Here is an 18048-nt window from a genome sequence, read left to right as displayed (position 1 = left end):
CTGCTGTAGCTGAACCCAGGACAGTTCCTCAAGGAAGGGATTTTTATTCTTTTAGTTCTTCTCAAGAAATAACTAACTGCTCTTTTTCTCTATGGATAACATACTTGATGAGTTTGAAGCTGCCTTTTCATAGCTGTGTGAGAAGCTTTTAAATAGTTTTTTTTCTTATGGTGATTTGTAGAACTCGTTAAGAACTCGCCAACAAAGTTTAAGTTGACAAGCAGGTATTCTTTATTGCAGCGCTGGGAGACACAGGGGATATCTCCTCCTAATGTGTGTCTCGTTTAACCATCAAACAGACCGTGATTATATTGTTGCTTAACATACATATTCATTACATTTCCGATAGATGTCGTACATATGCATTAGTTGTCCGAGAGCTGTTTTACATAATTCCACGCCTATTTTCGCATGCGCATAACAACGTGGTAGTGGTCTTCGGTGGTCGTTTACTTCTTCCAACGATCTTCATCACTTGCCCGTTCCTTGAACCCTTGTTCTGGAAGTCTTTGAAGCATGCGCAGTAGACAAATGCTTACACCAGCTTAATTAGTTTGGTAACACCACTGACAGAAGTGAGTGATTTCTCCTCGTCCTTCTACTTATCAGTTAACTTCGCTACAGCACCTCCTGAACATCTGCTGGTTTCAGATACTCCTGAGCTACAGTCCTGTTTTGGTTACAATAAATTTTGTCCAAAGGTCATAAGGTCCTAAAACTGTCAGCTACAATGATTTATCTTATACAAGGATCCTTTTATGCTCTTTTAATTGGGCTTTTTAGGTTTGGAAAGTTTTGTTGTTATGTACAAAGCCAAAAAATTTAAAGTTACTTAAAACTTAATTTTCTTGTTTTACAAAGGATTATATTTCATTTTGTACTTCCTTGTCTCAATGGATAGTGGGATCTTTGCTAACCCTTCTATTCCCTCATGTGTACAGGAATAAAAAGCCCTTTAGGAAGAGTCTGAAATTCTCATTTGAGCTGTCTCTGCAGGAGTTAGAGGCAGAAAATGTTGTAGAAGTGCCTGTGGAACAGAAAAAGGAGAGAGGAGGAAAGTGGGTGCTTTTGTATGGTTCATAGATACTATTGCATGGCTTGAGTTCATTAATTCCTGTAACCTTGAGCTGTTTTGTCAAGACTGATATTTGTTTACGTGAAACGAAAATGAACCATCCCATGAGATCTGCACTGCTGCTTCCATTAGACACAACCTGCCTCATTGTTTGATGTATAATATTTAAATTCTTCTTGAAATTGCTCCCTACTGCAACTAATTGCCTGCAGTATCCTACTACTGCTGAACAGGGTGGGAAGAGTCCTTCTTGAATAAAGGTGGAGACTGGAAAGGCCTCTCCTACATCTTTAAGCTGGAAATGAAAAGTGGAGCAGTATGCATGGTGTACGATTTTAAATGGGTTTTATGCACCCCTGTATTTTTACAGCATTGTTTGGAGTAGTGAATGTTGGTGTTAAAATCTCCTGGAAGGCAAAAAGTCAACTGTGATCCATGCCTTTGCAAAGGGAAAAAGAGCTCTGCTTGCTGTGTAAGGGAGCCTAATACATCCTACCCATGTCAGTTGCCCTGGAAGAAGGCTAAATATATACAGTGTTGATCACCTGGGAACTTTACATATTTTAGTAAATATGGACCACTCAGTCTGGTTTATTAAATTTCACTCATTGCTTTCCTCATTTTTTGAAAACAAAACTAAAACAGAAAAATCTGGTTTTCCCCACAAAACTCTTGATACACATTTGCTTTGGCTTTTTTTTCTTTTTTATTTTAAGCTTTGTTTTGGGTTTGTTTATTTGGTTTTTGTTGGTGGATTGTTTTTGTTTGTTTGCTTTTCTTAGAAGAACATTTTATATCATAGCTCTGTTTTCTTCATAATAACCAAAATGCTTGATTGCTTGATTTGGAATAAATTTACATCTTAAAGAAGTTCTTGACTTGTCCAGTGCTCCAGTACTTGATGAAACTACCACCTGTTTCTGTTAGTGGAAACCCTGCTTCCTTGTGGCTTTGGTAACTATTGAGTTATCTAAAAGGATGTTTCTATGCCCTATGTAGATTTTTTTTTTTCTTTTCTTTTTATTTTTTTTTCTTTCTTTTTTGTGGGTTGGTTTGTTGGTTCTTTTTTTTTTGGTTTTTTTGGGGTGTTGTGTGAATTTGATGCTGTCCATACACTTTTGTTTTCTACAAGCTTCATTTTAGGGTGGAAAATGATAGCATATCTTCAATAGTGTCTTGCTTACAGAGGATCAGATGGTGTTAATGCTGAGCTTTTCAAGTAGGGGTAACAGTCTGTTTGACTTGGAATGAAATGCAGCAGTTTTGTAGCCATAATAGAAAGTTATAAGCAGAAAGTGGCAATGAAATCTGAGTCAAGTGCTTTGCTTCAGAAAATTGTCAGCTCTTAAACCGTTTTTATACAATAGCTTGTTTTTATAATGCTGAAAGTCTCTCTTCATTTCATGCTTCTGTTGCTAGGAAGTTCATTGTATTTGTCACAGTGTTTTTAAATGTGAAGGAATATTTTTAAGTAATTCAGTTCTGGGCTACAGAAATATGCTAGTTCTATTTATTAGAGCCATAAACCAGAGCTTTAGATAACTTTCAAATATTACTCACTCTAAATATACTCTGGAGTTCATCCAGACCTGTCTTGACCAGTTTATTCTCCTGGTGTGTGGTTGGGTGGTTGGTTGGTCAGATTTGGGGTGCTTTTGTACATATGGGGTGTGTTTTGTTTGTTTTTTTTCCCCCTTTGCAGGGCACAACAGTCTGTCTCATTAAAGAAGGCCATTTATGGTGTTCACACAGGTTTTTCTGCTGGCCGATGTCTTTGAATATTTGGTCCCTCCTGACTTTTGCAGTTGAACACTAGTCTTAATAAGTGGAATTTCTCTGTCACTTCTCTAAAATGCTTTAAAGCATAAAGTTAAAGCAGGAAGGATAACATAAATATCGTATGGAAATTATGGAAATTAGACCTGATGTAAGCAAGAAGCTTGCATTTTCTTTACTTGGAGGCCTATGCATACATGATTATCAGGTTAACGCGTATACGTATATGTATTGATGCCAATGAGATTAACCTAGCTTGTGTTAATAGAAACCACACTCTCATAGTCTGTATATATACCCCATATAGTTACAGATACATAATTACCTGTGAAATAGTTTGTAATCACTCATCTTTCTGTAATTTGGTTGACTAATGCATGTGTCAAATCTTTATTTTTCAGATCTGCCTTGAGTGAAGTTTGGCAAAAAATGTTACAGCGATTTTGTCTCTGGAAATGGTTAGCTGTAGGGATTACAGTTGCTACTACCTTAGCACATTGTTTGGCCCAGAATGATGAAGGTAAGGCTTTTGCTGTGGGATGATTCTATGATTTCATTTTAATTCCTTTGTGCCCTTTCCTCCCTCTTCCCCACTAATTATTACTGTAAAAAGTATTTGATACTTGCAGGAAAGACAAGTTACAATAAAAATAGATCTGGGTATGTTTCATGATTTTAAGCATATGCCAATGATTATATTTTACAAAACTGTTTGCTTATGCTTTTTGGTATCAAGTAGAAACTATATTTTTCTTGCTCTATCACTTGTTCTTCAAATTCCATCCCTTCCATCCCTCAGCCCAACCCTGCATTGTCCGTAATATGCAAGAAAACTAATTTCATTTTATCCATTTTTATACAGTGTTATTGTAGCTGTCATTCTTGACACTGTAGTGAAGTGTATGAGCTGCTTGTATTTCAGCTACTTGATCTATGCTTGGATACAATTAGCTTACTTTTTAATCATTTATTATTGCAGGGAGTGTACCATTATGCTTTGCAATCTTGGACTTGGTGGCTGTTGTCAAGTGGTCTTGGAGCAGCAAAATGCTAGATTTGAGGGAGGGAAAGCTGCTTGGCAGTGGTATATCCCCTGGCATGTTCAGCTGCATAGGAGGCAGTGGATGTTAAAGAGCAATAGGAGTAAGGTGAAAGGAGGGGAGGGAAGTAGAATGATAGGACTGCTCTGGGCTGTATCTATTCTGGGGTCATGAAAAGAGAGCACTCACATAGGATGAAAATATAAAGCAATACTTTTTACACAGGCAACATCCTAACATTCATCCAAAAAGACATCTTTGATCAAAATAACATTGTGAATTTCAGTTGAATACTGAATTATAGTTACACTTGAACAATGCTGAAGTGTGCAAAACACATGGCACAAGTGTCCCAGAAAGTATAGTAATAAACAGTTTGATATTTCAAAATTGGGAAATGAATTCCATGGGTTTCAATTTCTGTTCCTTTCTACAAACTTCCATGTTATTTAATGCCCCTATTTCCAAAAGTATGCAGATTGTACCTTTTTTGTTTTGGAAGAAGGGGAAGATACTTGTCCACAGTTATATATAAGCTATCATTCATAAATGATAGTGTAACTGAAAACGTATAGCAACTTTCTTACTTAAAAAGGCTGTAAGCATGTAGCTGCAGCTAGTTTTTCATAAAACTCTGTTGACTGATGGGGTCATGTGGTAGGAGAGTCTGTGCAATTTCTTCATTCCTGTCAGGAGTTATTGTGAGCAGGTGAAAATTGCGTCACTGAGAGATAGCAATGGGAGCAGAAATTCAGCTAATTTGATTTGTGTTTTTTTGTTTTAGTTTGGTTTTGTGTTGGTGGTTTCTTTTGTGTATGTGTGTGGTTTTGTGTGGAGTTTTTTTGAGGGTTTTTTTTTTGGGGGGGTTTTGGTTTTGTTTTTTTTTTTTTAATTGCCTTCTGCCAGTTTGGCTTTTTATTTGCTTTTTATACTGAATGCTTGCAATAATTCTATGAAATCACTTGTGTCTCAGGGAAACAGAGAAGACCGGAAAATACATATTGTTTTAAGATCAGATCTAAAACTTTTGGATGACTTGGTTAGCATTGTATCTACTCCACATATCCACAACTTTTGAGACAGTCTACAGACAATATCAGGGTTTTATCAACTTTCTCTTAGTGCCTTAACTTAGATTCTTGTAATTTCCCATTTTCTGTCTTAAGCCAGTGTTTCAGGTGAGTTTAAAAGTATTCCTGACAGCATGGCCACATCATGATATTCCTCCTGGGGTTTGTGGGGGGATGTTTTTGGTCCTGACTCATAGCATTTTGTTTAGCACAGAACCCAAACTTGCTGTTATTCTTAATGTTAATGTTCTCTTATACATTCTGAACAGAGGAGCCTTACTTCTCAATGAATATGAATTTGATGTGTATAGTCATTAGTATTGTTACTTTACGGGGGGGAAAAGTTCAGAAATACTGTTGCTTGAGCAACGTGCAGCACCCTGGTGCAAACTTGAAGAAAGAACTGATTTAGCTAAGAGTACTTTAAATTCCATAATGCTATAATAAGAAAAAAAATATGCATAAATTAATTTAAACCAGGATGGGGTGCTGGTTGCTCCACAAATGCCACCCAGATAATGAAGCAATGCTTATACAAATGATTAGTTTGAAATATGCTTCTTGCAGCTAAATAGAATACTATTTTCTGAATTTAGATCATTGCAGAGAAGTACTTTGGCATATCTGGTACTAGTAGAGTTGTTCTAATTTGCAACAAAATTTGTAATCTAAAATATAGGAAAGATGCATTCTTTTAGTAATTGCAATTTAAAACAGTGCAGTTATTTTAACAGTAGAACAATCTCGAATACAAGCAGGAAAAATCAATTGCAGCAGAAATTATAACCTATTTCTTTGCATCTAGCATGCAAATTATCTGTTTTCATGATTGTAGCTGTGTATAGATAGTTACGTGCCTCTCTTACTGCATTTTCACCATTAGCTCATACTTTCTCTATTTAAGATGTTTTTGCTTGATGTCCTGAGTCATCATATCTTCCTCAGCCACAGCAGTTAATGGTGTTACAAAGCAGCTGTAAAAACTTTGTTAAGGACTGCCTTGGAAATGGTCAGGCTGCTTTCTTCCTATACTTATTACAAAGCTTCCCCAAAACTCATTTGCTTATTTGGCTCAATGCCCTTTTCTTGTAGAAATGAGACAACTTATTCATGGCTAGCTGGTAGTGCCTGTGTAATCTTTGAGTTCAGGTAATGTGTTTCCATCACTTGTGTTTCTGCTTTCCATCCAAAGGAACATTTAGAGCAGTAATTCCGCCTTTTGGTTTTTGCTCGCTAAACAGATTTCTGTAGGCTGTCCTTGCAATGTAGATTCTCCTTCCCCTCATGATCCAGGTAGTCCTGCTATGTCTCTCTTTTAGATAAATTTCTCTCTTGAATGTGGTTGCTGACATTTATGTTTTATATCCAGGTGATAGTCTGACAGGTCTTTATGATGCCAGCTGTGCTTTGCTGTCTCTTTTGGAGTTATTTTACTCAGTAAAGTGTATTTTGTACATTGGTGGCTGGCGGCTGTGCTGTAATGTAATACAGCTGTGTCTTTTTCTATCATCATCTGTAACTGATAAGCATGGGCCTTTAGGGATTTTTCTTTTTTTCTTTCCTCATAGCAATGCTTTTGCCAGTGGTATCTAAGTGACATGGAAAGCAGTTTCAAATTTGTGCTCAAGTTTTGTTTCCATTTGTTCCACTAATAAATTTGTGTCCTGAGTTTCTTGTTCCAAGTTTTCAGTGAGCTGAAATTTCAGGCATATTACTACTCGTTTGTAGAGAACTCTATCACCTTTCAGGACAAATTACACATCTGAACTAAGCTTCCTTGTCATCCCATTTTAGCCAGCTCTCTTCAGGTAATACTTAAAATTTTCATACTTATCCATTCTTTTCAGCTTAATCATTTCCTGTGGGTATATGTAATTCCATATATTGATGGAATGCAAATACTTTATATCTATTGTAGTATCTTTGTATTAAAATAACCCTTTCCTCCCAAATTATGAAAGTAACTAATCTGTTGTTAGAGAGTTATCCCATTAGTCTCTACAACTGTTGATGAACCCATCCAGGTTTTTCTTCCAATGATTTCTTTGTATTATTCCTTTACTCAGTCACATGATATGCTGGAATAAATGTGGATGGGTAATGTGTTGGAGGGTTTTTTTAGTTGTGTTTTTGTTTGTTTTTTGTATTTAAAAAAGAAATCTGGACTTACGATTTCTGCTCCCCATAGTTGGCTCTTTTTCAAGCAGAAATGTTGCAAAGAATTTTTTTCCCCTAGTAATATTTTAGCTTAAGTGAAAGTAGGAATGTCAGTTATAGGCTTGCAATATGTGAGATTAGGTCGGCTACAATCTTTTATTTTTACAATACCTCTTTATTAAATTCAGAGGCAAACTCATGTATATGACTAGAAGAAACACTTTAGCATCAATCTTCTGGTCAGTAGGGAATTTTAAAACTATCTATGCGCAATCTCATGTCACACCAAACCCATCCAGTGAAAATGATCATTTGATAATTAACAGATTTAACAGTCTTCAGCATTTAGACTTAGTATATACCTGCCACGAATGATATAGTTGTGAACTGGGGAATACCAGTAATTTGTTCTTTTACTCTTAAAAGATGAAAGAAAGGCAAAACAGTTAAAAAAAAACAAACAAAAGAAAACCAAAAGCAAACCTGAAGATCCACCAATAAAGGTTGCAATAATGCCATTACAGGAATTTTCAGAAGTGTTTAATGGAATTATAATCGTTTGTTTAATATAATGGTGTCTGTTGGATTTTTTTTCTTTTCTTTCCTTCCCCCCCCCCCCAGTAGTCAGTTCTGGGGCTGCTTTTAACCTCAAGTTGACTTGTTTTGCCTTTTTGGTGAACAAATGAATAAAAGGTTTGAGAAGTCCCTTATGTTTCACTTGAAGATTTTTAGCAGTAAAACAAGAATACTGACAAAAATCTACAATTAATACACTTGGAGATGAGACCATCCTGGTTCTTATGTTGTAATGCAGTTGCAAATTTGGATTGTGTTTTAGGGAGTTCTTGAGGGGCAGGAGGGAAAAGGTTGAGCTTGCAAAGGCTGCATGTGTTCCCCTGCAGAATTTCATAGTTGCTGTCACCCATCTGTGTCTCTATCTCAGCTGGTTCAGGATTTGTTTATGAATAGGTAAGAGTTGAACAAAGAGACCTGTTTAAGGAAAATACAATACTGTAACACACAGAATCATAGAATGGTGTTAGTTGGACACCATATCACGTAATATCCAAAAATGGCAAAATGATAGTGCTTGAATTCCATTTCCATTCAGTATAGAAGCAGTACTTATAATACATGGTAAAGTAGGAATGATCTATTTTGATTATTTTCCTACTTTTTTTTTTTTTTCTTTTCCCCTCAAATATACAGGTAAGTTTGGACTGGGCACCAAAGTAATATGACATTGTCTTCTAAACTTCTAGTTTCAGACTCATTTCCTTACTTTGACAAATCTAGCCTGTTGAACAAGAGATGTGCCATTGACATCTGCACTGGGGAATAGGTATCTGTCACTGATAGCTCAGTGGCTTTTGTATAATTCTAACCTACTAACTGGATCTTTCCTAAGACTATAGGTCTTGCTAGCAGGAGTGTCTTTGCAGGACAATTTCATACTTGGGAAGCTTGAAGGACTAAGTTAGAGTTTTCATTGCTGTCTACCTTACCATGTAGTTGGAGGAAAAAAACCAAACATGATTTCATTTGGTTGAAATAGAAGATATTAGATACTGATTTTTGTCCTTAAGCTAATGAAGGACCTTGAAGGGTGAATTGTTTTTGTGGGGGAGTATAGACTTGTCTGGGATAAAATACATAGCAGGGAGAAACTGAGGAAATCACTGACTTCAGTAGGAATTGGTGGAAAACTGATTCCTAGGTATATGGAAAATATCTCAAATCATGGTGTACGCATTAAGGTTGTGTTGAACACTAAGCATCTACAGCAAAGCTAGCTGGCTGTGTGGGATGCTGCCCAAGGTAGCAGCTTGCCAGGTGAGCCCAACCATCTGCCTGGCTGTGCTAATCTCCTATTGCACCACCCTGCTACTGTTTTTACTACTCCTCCTGAGATAGGGGTGCATGGGGACGGCTGGTTTAAAAGTAGGCGGGCCCCCTTTGTATCAACATGAAGATTTTTGGCCTCAGTATCAAAAGAACGGAAACAATTCTGACTTCGTTTGCAGATTGAAAAAAAAACCCAACAAAAACCCAACCAAACCAACCCAAACTACTGCATGAGCAACTAGAGCTTATTGGGTTTATTTTCCATTGGCTCAGTATGCTGAGCTGACTCACTGTACGGCTGCATAACTGCTAGATCTGCAGCAGGAGAGGGTGATACCAGGGCTGGAAGCGCTTAATAGCAGCTTCCAGGTTCAGCATATGTGAAACTGTAGCCTCACTGGATTCTTAAGCTGAGACTCAGACTATGCAAGGCATGTGGGCCAGGCAGGAAAAAACACTTCTCTCTCCAGCTTCAATGCTTAGAAGGTGTTGAACTAATTGAGATGAAATCCATCTATAGTTAGTGCTGACAACTGAAGTGAAATAAAATGGAGGCTAATCAGAAGGTTTACTTATCCAAATATTTATTTCACTTCATAAGGGTTTAGCAGATATTTGGGGGTTTGGTGGTTTGTTTTTGTGTTTTGTTTTGTTTGGGGGTTTTTTGGTGGTGGGTTTTTTTTTTATTTGTTTGTTTTTTTGTTTTAGTGGTTTAATTTTGTTTGGTTTTTTGTGGGTTTTTTTGTTTGTTTGTTTGTTTTCATCAGGATGTAAGGAGTAGCCATTTAAATCATCTTTATTTTTACCCTGAGTGGGAGATTGCTTTTCTGGTGAAAAACACAACTTTGACACCAGGATTGTTCAGGCATAAGCTCCTTCAGCTGTTTTTCTGCTGTATGGGGTTCCTCTATTACTCTCTTTTTTCAGTCTAGCAGAGTCTTATGCTACAAAAATTGAATAACTAAAGGGCCTTACAAATCACTTCAAAGGGCTACTTTAAAAATAAAATGCTTTCAGATCTTGATATATTACTGTTGTGCAGGAAATTAACTCAGGAAAATGCATATTTGAATACATGTAGCTCATTTATCATTCCCTGAGCTCTATACTGTACATATCCAACTAAAGAAGAGAAATGCAAACAGGTGCTTGCCTAAGGGCTGCTTTGGAAAGCTTCTGTTCTTCAGAACAGAAGTAATTTGTTTGTTTTATGGAAACTTGCTGCTTTTGGTTGGGAGCTCTGGTGCTTGGCTCTCCAGTAAACATAAAGGGGAAAAAAGCTGTCCTTGATGTCTTTGAATTGTAGTTCAGCCATTAGTTCCTCTAAAAGTGTTTAGTTCTTCAAAGTGTAACTGATGGGGTGACTTGAAGTACCACTAGCAATGCTTTGAGTCTGCAGATCATCAATTTCCTTTTGGCACAAGGCAAGGTAAATTCGTGAAATATGGACATCAGAAACAAGGTTGATCTTAGTGAATGTGCAAATTTTAGCCCTTGTCTCCTGGCAAAAGTGACAGAGTACCCTGCATGCTCCCTGCCCTGGTTCTGGGATGGATGAAGCAGGAAGCTGCTTATTGAGAAGTGAAAAATTCCAGCATCTGTGGAACAGCTGGACTGTGGCATCCAGCTAGTAGCAAGACTATTCTAGGAATTTGTCTACCAAGTTCTTGCTGCTCAGCCTTATTCTTCAGCACGTGAGGTGTTGTGTGTTGGACTGCCTGGGCTATATGTTTGCAAGCAATGATGTTCTTTGAGACTCCATGAATTGACTGACTTAAGCCATCCATGGAAAAGCTGTGAATACTGACCTCGTGCTTGTCCTCCAAGGGACAGGTGACCTTTCTCAAAGCAAGATTCACATCTGAGAAGGGAAGGCGTGGTACAGGGAAAGCAGAAACCCTTGTGAAAGCACAGTGGCACAACTTGTGTTCTCTCTGTAACAGTGGCTTGGACTCTGAGACTTTCATAAACTATATCTCCAATGATACTGGGCTGAGCTCTGACGAGTTGGCAACAGTTGTGTCAGTGAATTTGTATGTTGGTTTATAGTCACTGTGTGTGTGTGTTAAGCAGATCTAACCCTTGTAATGGTAATTATTGTGCTTTTATGGTAATATTTGGAAGAGTCTTGAGTGGAGAGATGTATCTGTAACTTTATATGATAATTTAGTCAGTGTTTTGACGTAGTATTAGAGTAAGGAAGTCAGTTTTTCTAGAATATTCTGTGATGTCCATCTCATGTCCAGATTGCACAGAACAGATTTGCCACTTCCATTGAAACTAACTCCTTTTAGCCAAGACAGATGGTGCACTGACATAGTGTGAATAAGGCATTCCTTTCTCAGATATGGTAGATTTCTCCCTTAATTCTGGGGGGTTGAGGTAGGTTTTCTGTATATTGCTGGGTACAGAGGATTATGCTGTAACTGCTCTGTTTGTTTATTCTGCAGTAAAGCTGTTCAGTCATGAATATTCTTAATCTAATTGCAAACGTGTGTATTATTGTGAAGTGTGTATACACATGTGCATTTGCATCTCTTCTGAGCAGCATAAAGACCTTAAATGCAGCAACTTTTCCTGCTCAGAGCTTAGTTAAGCTCTTCTGACATCTTCCCTTCAGGACTTGATTTATCTGCCGAGGTCCCCCTTTTCTACACGTATACATTCTTAATTTCAGTCTAAAAAGAATCTACTTGTTGTAGATGGGACACTGCAAATTTAATTCTTCAAAATACTATTCCAAGCAATTATTTTTGTATTTTTTTGTAGTTCCGTGTGTTCTGACATAGTTCTTCACAAGATAAACTCCATTTGTGGTAATCCAGTAAATCCGTCTCAATTACCAGCTGAATTGCTGTGACACTTCCAGCTGGATCAGCAGAACCTGCTTGTTTCGGTTTATTCCAGGTTTCTCTTAAGCATAAACACATTTGCAGATCAGTAGGTCACTGGATATGAATTGAAACACAGAGAAACACCCATTTGTTGTTTCTTTTTTCTTGAGGCTTTCCCTTCGTCTTGTTGGCTAGTGCTCTGGTCCACATTCGTTTTCATGCTCAGTCTTCTGTAAATACCTTTTTTTTTGGTGCATTATAATAATCTCTCCCTTTTCTTTGGGGTTCCCTGTTCCTCCACTGAACTTTATTACTATCTTGGCAGGCTCCATATTCTCTCTGATCCTATACATAATTGTCCCTCCTCTGCCACATTACCTTCCAGACACTGATCTCATTTTTCCTCTTAGTCCAGCAGTAAAAATTATTTTTTGAATGCTTATATGAGACTGTCACATGTTGATAAATAAACTGTGATAGAAACCATCTCCCTGTTGCTACTATGCTTCAACTTAATCTATTTTTGATGAGAAGTATCTGTTTAAAACAAGCCACAGGAACTTCAAACAGATCAAAACTTGATTGCATTATGATTTGATTTTGACATAACAAGAACTGATTCATAGCTGTGTCCTTTAGAGCACAGGTTCTGTGCATTATGAATTGCAGATCTAGTTCCGAAGCACTTCAAATGCCCAGTTTTGCTTCAGTTCAGTTAATTGGTAGTGATGCATTCTTAACTGCATCAAGAACAAGCATATGTTTTTCTGTTTTATTATGTGGCAAAAACATGATTGAAGAGTGGGTTATTGCAAGGACACTTTAAATTACAATCATAATAAATATTAAGTTTTAGGTAATTAGTATAGAAAAAGATCAGTAGTACTGTAACTAGGTTGTTCTGATTAAAAAAAAAAAAATGTGAAGTCTTTTTTTCGTACGTCTTGATTTTCTTGTTGATTACTTGGCAAGTGTTGACTCCTACTTAGGAAGGCTTTAAATAGGGGTCTGGGTTTTTCAGCACTTCCACAGGGTCTGAGTTCATGTCTCAGACAACTGTATCTCTGCTGCAGTGTGTGTAGTGGGAGCAGAGTCATGTGTTTGGGCAATAATTGTAAAGAAACAGCTCTCTTAGCTCATTTGAATGCATCCATTTTACAGTAATCATTTTCAGATTACAGGATTGTTACTGTTCAGCTGTTGTCTCATTAAATATAGACAGTGTTTTTCTTGAATAAAGCTCATGTAAACTTAGCCAGTTGCTAGGGATTTATATCGAGTGCCTGTGGTGAGGATATGTCTGGGGTTTTGAACCTAAGCAAAAAACAGCCACCAAAAGACCCACAAACCAAACACCCTCCCTTTTCCACAGATATTGCTGTAGCTTTTGAAGTAACTGTAGATTTTAATTCTGCTGGCCTATGTTGTCTGGTGAATAAACGACTTAAAAATAATGGTAAAAAAATCTGTCCTTTACTGCAGTGTATTGAGGCTTGGCAAGCCTTAAATTGGTGTATATGAATAGCTTATATATGTAGGCTACAGTGAGCATAAATCAAGTATTTAAATAATGTCAAATTATCATGATGCACCTAGTTAAGCCCTATTGCAAAGAGAAGGGCTGAAGAAGTGAAAAAGGAAATGAGGGAGAGAAATTGTGTTCTTCATTTGGACTTGTAGATAAATGGGATTTCTCTGCAATTAAGGGCTAAGCAGATCTAGTCTGAAGTATCCTAAAGCCCTGATTTTCACGGAAGGATGGGTGTTACAGTCTGAGTTTGAGTGTGTTTATGCACAATGCCATTTCAGTTTTTCTTTTATGAGTTCACTAGTGATAAACATTATCACTTCTCACTTTAGAAACACTTAAATGGGGTTTCTAGTCAAGGTATTGCAAACTGTCAGGCATTTTTAAACATTCTTCTGCAGAGCGGTAAATAGTTTATTGACCTTGTTTGCTTTTCTTGATCCTGTACCAGTACCAAAATATCATAGTCTTAGTATCAGATTTTTAAGCTACTCCTTATTTGCCTGCAATGTTGATGAACTGTTAAATACTTGATTTTTTTTTTTTTTTTTTCTTTCTTCGTAATGGATCAAATCTTGCTCTGTGGTATTTTCTGCTGGGAAAACCGAGTTTTTTCTCTTCATTTGCTAGAATGGTGTGTTTGTATTTACTCAGTTTTACTAACAAGAAGGGTTTTCTGTTAGTAGTATCATCTTGTTTTGGAACATCTTTGGCTTGAGCAGCTATGTATAGTTCCCTGAACTTAAGGATATATAGTGGAACGACAGTTAAATATTTGACCTGCTGTGTCAGTCTAGCATGAGACTTATTTCACAGCTTATTTTTAAACAGAGTTGTTTGAGTAGACTTATTTGTTGGGTCCTAGAAAGGAACACATAGTTATAAGCAGCTAGGGGCCTCCCTGACTTAAAATTTAATTTAAACCTCCAGATGGCACAAACAAGGCATCTGTTATTGCCTGATGTTGCATTAGTATTGCTGGAGACTTTTTTTTTTTTGTTTGTTCCAGGATGGATAACAGCAGATTAATTATACAAAACCCATAGTAAGTTTGTTTGGCAATAATAATGATAAACAATAGGGTACCTGACTGTATTTGGGGAGCTCCAAATAAATCTCACTCACAATTTTGGTCTGTTTGGTGAACAGGCTCACAAAGCATCAGCAGTTGTATGATCTGTGTTGCCCATGCCCCCACGCTGTCAACACTCAGTAGTCAGTGCAGAGAAATGAATCTCCTCTAAAATGAAATTAATTCCACTTCTCAGAAAATGGGGGAGTAGTTCCCTGTAGCTTAATATTCATTATGATGTCTGTGGAATTCAGAACAAGATTTGTACCACTGTTATTACCTGTAATTCCATGGTATCTGATGTTTTATCTCAACGTATTTAGATGTGTAAGGATGAAAACCAGTATCTTCAAGCTTGTGTCGTGATTTTCTTCACAGTTCAGCATGGAAATTATACTACAAGGTGATAAACGGCTTTTTGAGCTATTGGTAATAGACCCTTTTGTTTAGTATGCAAAATTTCAGAAACAAAAGTCCATTTGGTCCTTTTTTTTTTTCCTTTTTTTTTTTTCCCTGTCCTTCCGAGTTCTCCTTCACTGCTTTTTACTGAAAAATTAATTGGAGGAAATCTGGGCACTGTTTTTAGTTTTCTAATAATTTGAAGTTTCTTTATAAGATTTTTCATGCTAAAGATGGGAAATTTTCTGGTAAGAAGCTCCAGAGAGAAAATTATGATGTTTTCCTTCTGAGAATCATGTAAATGGTTATTTGAACCCTTTTCCCTGCTTGACTACAGTACAGGAGTTGCTCCAGGGGTTTTCTTCCTTTTTTTTTTTTTTTTTTTTTTTTTTTTTTTTTTAAATATTGTGAATGCCATCTATTTAGTAAGAATTATTTTGTACATGAGGGGGACATTTGAAGTTTTTCATGTGTGTAAGTACATCCTGTGAGCTGTCCCATTGGCCCTTTACTAGTTGTTTTGGGGTTGGGTTATTTTGGACAGGAGAGGAACGTACATAATTTGTATTTGAACATATTTCTGCTACTTTATAACACACTCAACTGTAGCAAATTTTCATAGCCTTAAATTTATTTCAGCAGTAGACGTTAACCAAATATGTTATTTTAAGGTCTTTTTTGATAGAGAGTTTGTTTACAGTTTTTTCTTCACTAAACTGTCACGATCAGTAAGATATGTTTCTTATGAGACTCTCACAAAGTATGTTTGTCCTGATAGGAAATCTGTTCCAGGTCATTTAAATGGGGCATCTGCAATTCCTGCAAAGCATAATAATGCAGTATGTGAAGAAGATGCTTTCATTTGATAGAGAGAGGGTTAGGAGCATTAACTTGGAGTTATATCTATGTTTTTGGAGGTGGGGGGGACACAACAGAAAGAAAATAGGTGCAAAAGCCTACCATAAAACATACCTCCTCTTTGCTTATCTGCATAACAACGTAGTATCTTTTGTAAAAATTATGATGTTTCTACATGTGTGATATGGTGTGGATATAGTTTGGGAATAGTAGAGAGTTTTTGTTCAGAAGTGCTCTGGAATAATTTCTGGGTGAACAGATAATTAAGGGGAGACTTGAATTCACCGAAGAGAACCAAAGAAGTTGCAAAGCGTAGCTTTGTGAAGATGTAGTATTTCGTTTTTCTGGGCTGTATTAGTTCCAGGTTAACACCATAAAGCTAAAGACAAGCCCAAGGATTTGTTTTGTTTTCTGGTGCTGTTAAACTTATGAACAGAGTTTCAGTGTTAACAGAGTTTCAGTGTTAACTGAAACTCTCAAATTCTGGTTATCTTGTGAGGGCGTGTGGGGGGGGGAGGTAGGAGGAGGGTAGAAGGAGGGGGACAAATTGAATGATTTTAAAGTGAAAATTTACCAGTAGTTTAGAAGAAACTGAGGAATAATCTGTCACTGAGCTCACAATGAGACTGAGGATCCTACAGTGACAAAAGAATAAGTTGTCTTTGCTTTCGCTATACTGTAGCTGCTCTTTGCAATCTTTCTTGCAGTATCTCAAAGGTACACTAGTGGTGTCCATTTGTCAAATCTCAAGTGCACAACCTGCAGGAAAGCAATATTATTTTTCATTTAATGAACTTTACCACATGAGCAATTAAGAAGACATAATTGAATGAAGCTAATCAGGAAGACACAGAAGCTTGCCCTTGGGATGCTGCTCAAGTCAGTTGTTCCTCATATCTACAATTTTATCTGTTTAGTTAATAACACCAATGGATATAGTGGCATGGGCTAGTGGTTTTACAGCTCCATGGGCTTAGCAGTTTTGATTTGTCTTCAAGCCTTAGACTTTTTGTTCTCCTAAGGAGGTATTGATTAACAGGTAGTGAGAGCCTCTGCTTGTCTAAAAACGTACTGGGTGCTCAAAGAAACGTGATGGACACTACTGTATTTTAAATGTCTCTGAGTTGCTCAGTATACAAACTACAGATAAAGCCAGACATTTAAAAGCATGGTCTTCACACAGCTCTATATAATCAGTGAACCTGTTGTCTAATAATTAAAATAGTTATGAATGTACTGACATGGAAAGATAAACTGAGTGAATGGCTTCAGATAAACAACTGTTTTCTTCATTACTCAGAAATAAAACTGTAATAAACCAGAATCTTAAAAAAAATATTAATAAAGAGTATAAACAATCATAAGTAGAAAATAATACTAAAAATGTCTCTTAGCTGTTTTCTTACAGTCATTGTGGGTAGAACCTTTGTATAATTTGATAGTAGAAGTATGAAAAGAAAATGCCTTATCTGTTTGTTCTTCCACTGTAATCAATGGCTTGGGATTTATTTTCAGTTGAGCATCTGGCTAATACAAAATTAATCAACCTTTCCACTACAGTCAGCCTGGATATGGAGTAGAAACTGAGTACTTTTGTGGCAGTTATGCTACTTTATCAGCGCCTGCATGCTGGATAAAATAAAAAAAAAGGTTGAATGGGATTAGGAGGGGAATAGCATTTGGCATTACTGAATGCTAAGAATTCATTTAATCCCTCCAGAAATACCTGTCCAATTGCTGTCTCATCTGCAGAATTGTTTTCAATACTATCTCATAGATGGAAACCTTACAGGAAGAATTTGGAAGCTTCTCTGTATCCTTGTATTTCCAGCTATAGAGATGAACCTGAGTCCAGCTTGGGGGCATCAGTTTTGCCCTCCTGCTGCTGGCCTCAGTGTAGCTCGTAGGTCTAAATTTTTACTCTATTTTTAGAATTTAAGAAAAAAAACACCATTCTTTGTCCATACTTGCAGATGTAAAACTTCCCTGGATATGCACTGGGATTGGACTGACTTAAGAAGTACACCTACTAATACTTGTCCCTTCTAGTCAAACACTGAGATGTGTTTGTGTGTATGTATGTGTTTGGAGGGGAAGAGAATGATCCATGATGGGCAGAGGTTGGCACTTCTTTTTTTTTTCATAAGAGCCAGAACAATGAGCAGAGCTGAATCTTTACAAGAACAGATGATCAATCTTAATTTCTGCCATCAAGTATCCTCTTCTTTTTTTGCAATGTTGATATCTTTGCAGTATGAAGCTGAATTTGAATTCTATGTTAATTTACCTATACTCGTAATTAGCACATGAGCAGTAGATTTGTTACCTTTTTAAATTACATTTATTTGCTATTTGGTATCTTGGGAAGAACAAAGGTACCACCACTGTGTCTTT

At 36.9% G+C, this 18048-nt stretch overlaps 1 protein-coding gene across 1 annotated transcript in view; it reads left to right on the top strand.

Annotated features, from left to right (window-relative positions):
* Nucleotides 1-3280: 3280 nt before the first annotated feature.
* Nucleotides 3281-18048, top strand: part of LOC104411408 (protocadherin-15-like) — a gene marked incomplete at its 3' end in the record, with an annotated part of 112241 nt that continues 97473 nt past the window's right edge. Inside the window, exon 1 of the mRNA XM_010021818.1 lies at nucleotides 3281-3371. Coding sequence (XP_010020120.1) covers nucleotides 3281-3371 — 91 coding nt within the window. The remainder of the gene's footprint in view (nucleotides 3372-18048) is intronic.

The sequence above is a fragment of the Nestor notabilis genome, unplaced genomic scaffold (assembly GCF_000696875.1).
Source record: "Nestor notabilis isolate BGI_N333 unplaced genomic scaffold, ASM69687v1 scaffold5069, whole genome shotgun sequence".
NCBI lineage: Eukaryota > Metazoa > Chordata > Aves > Psittaciformes > Psittacidae > Nestor > Nestor notabilis.
Note: the sequence above shows the minus strand (reverse complement) of the source record. Positions and strands in the feature narration are given on the sequence as shown.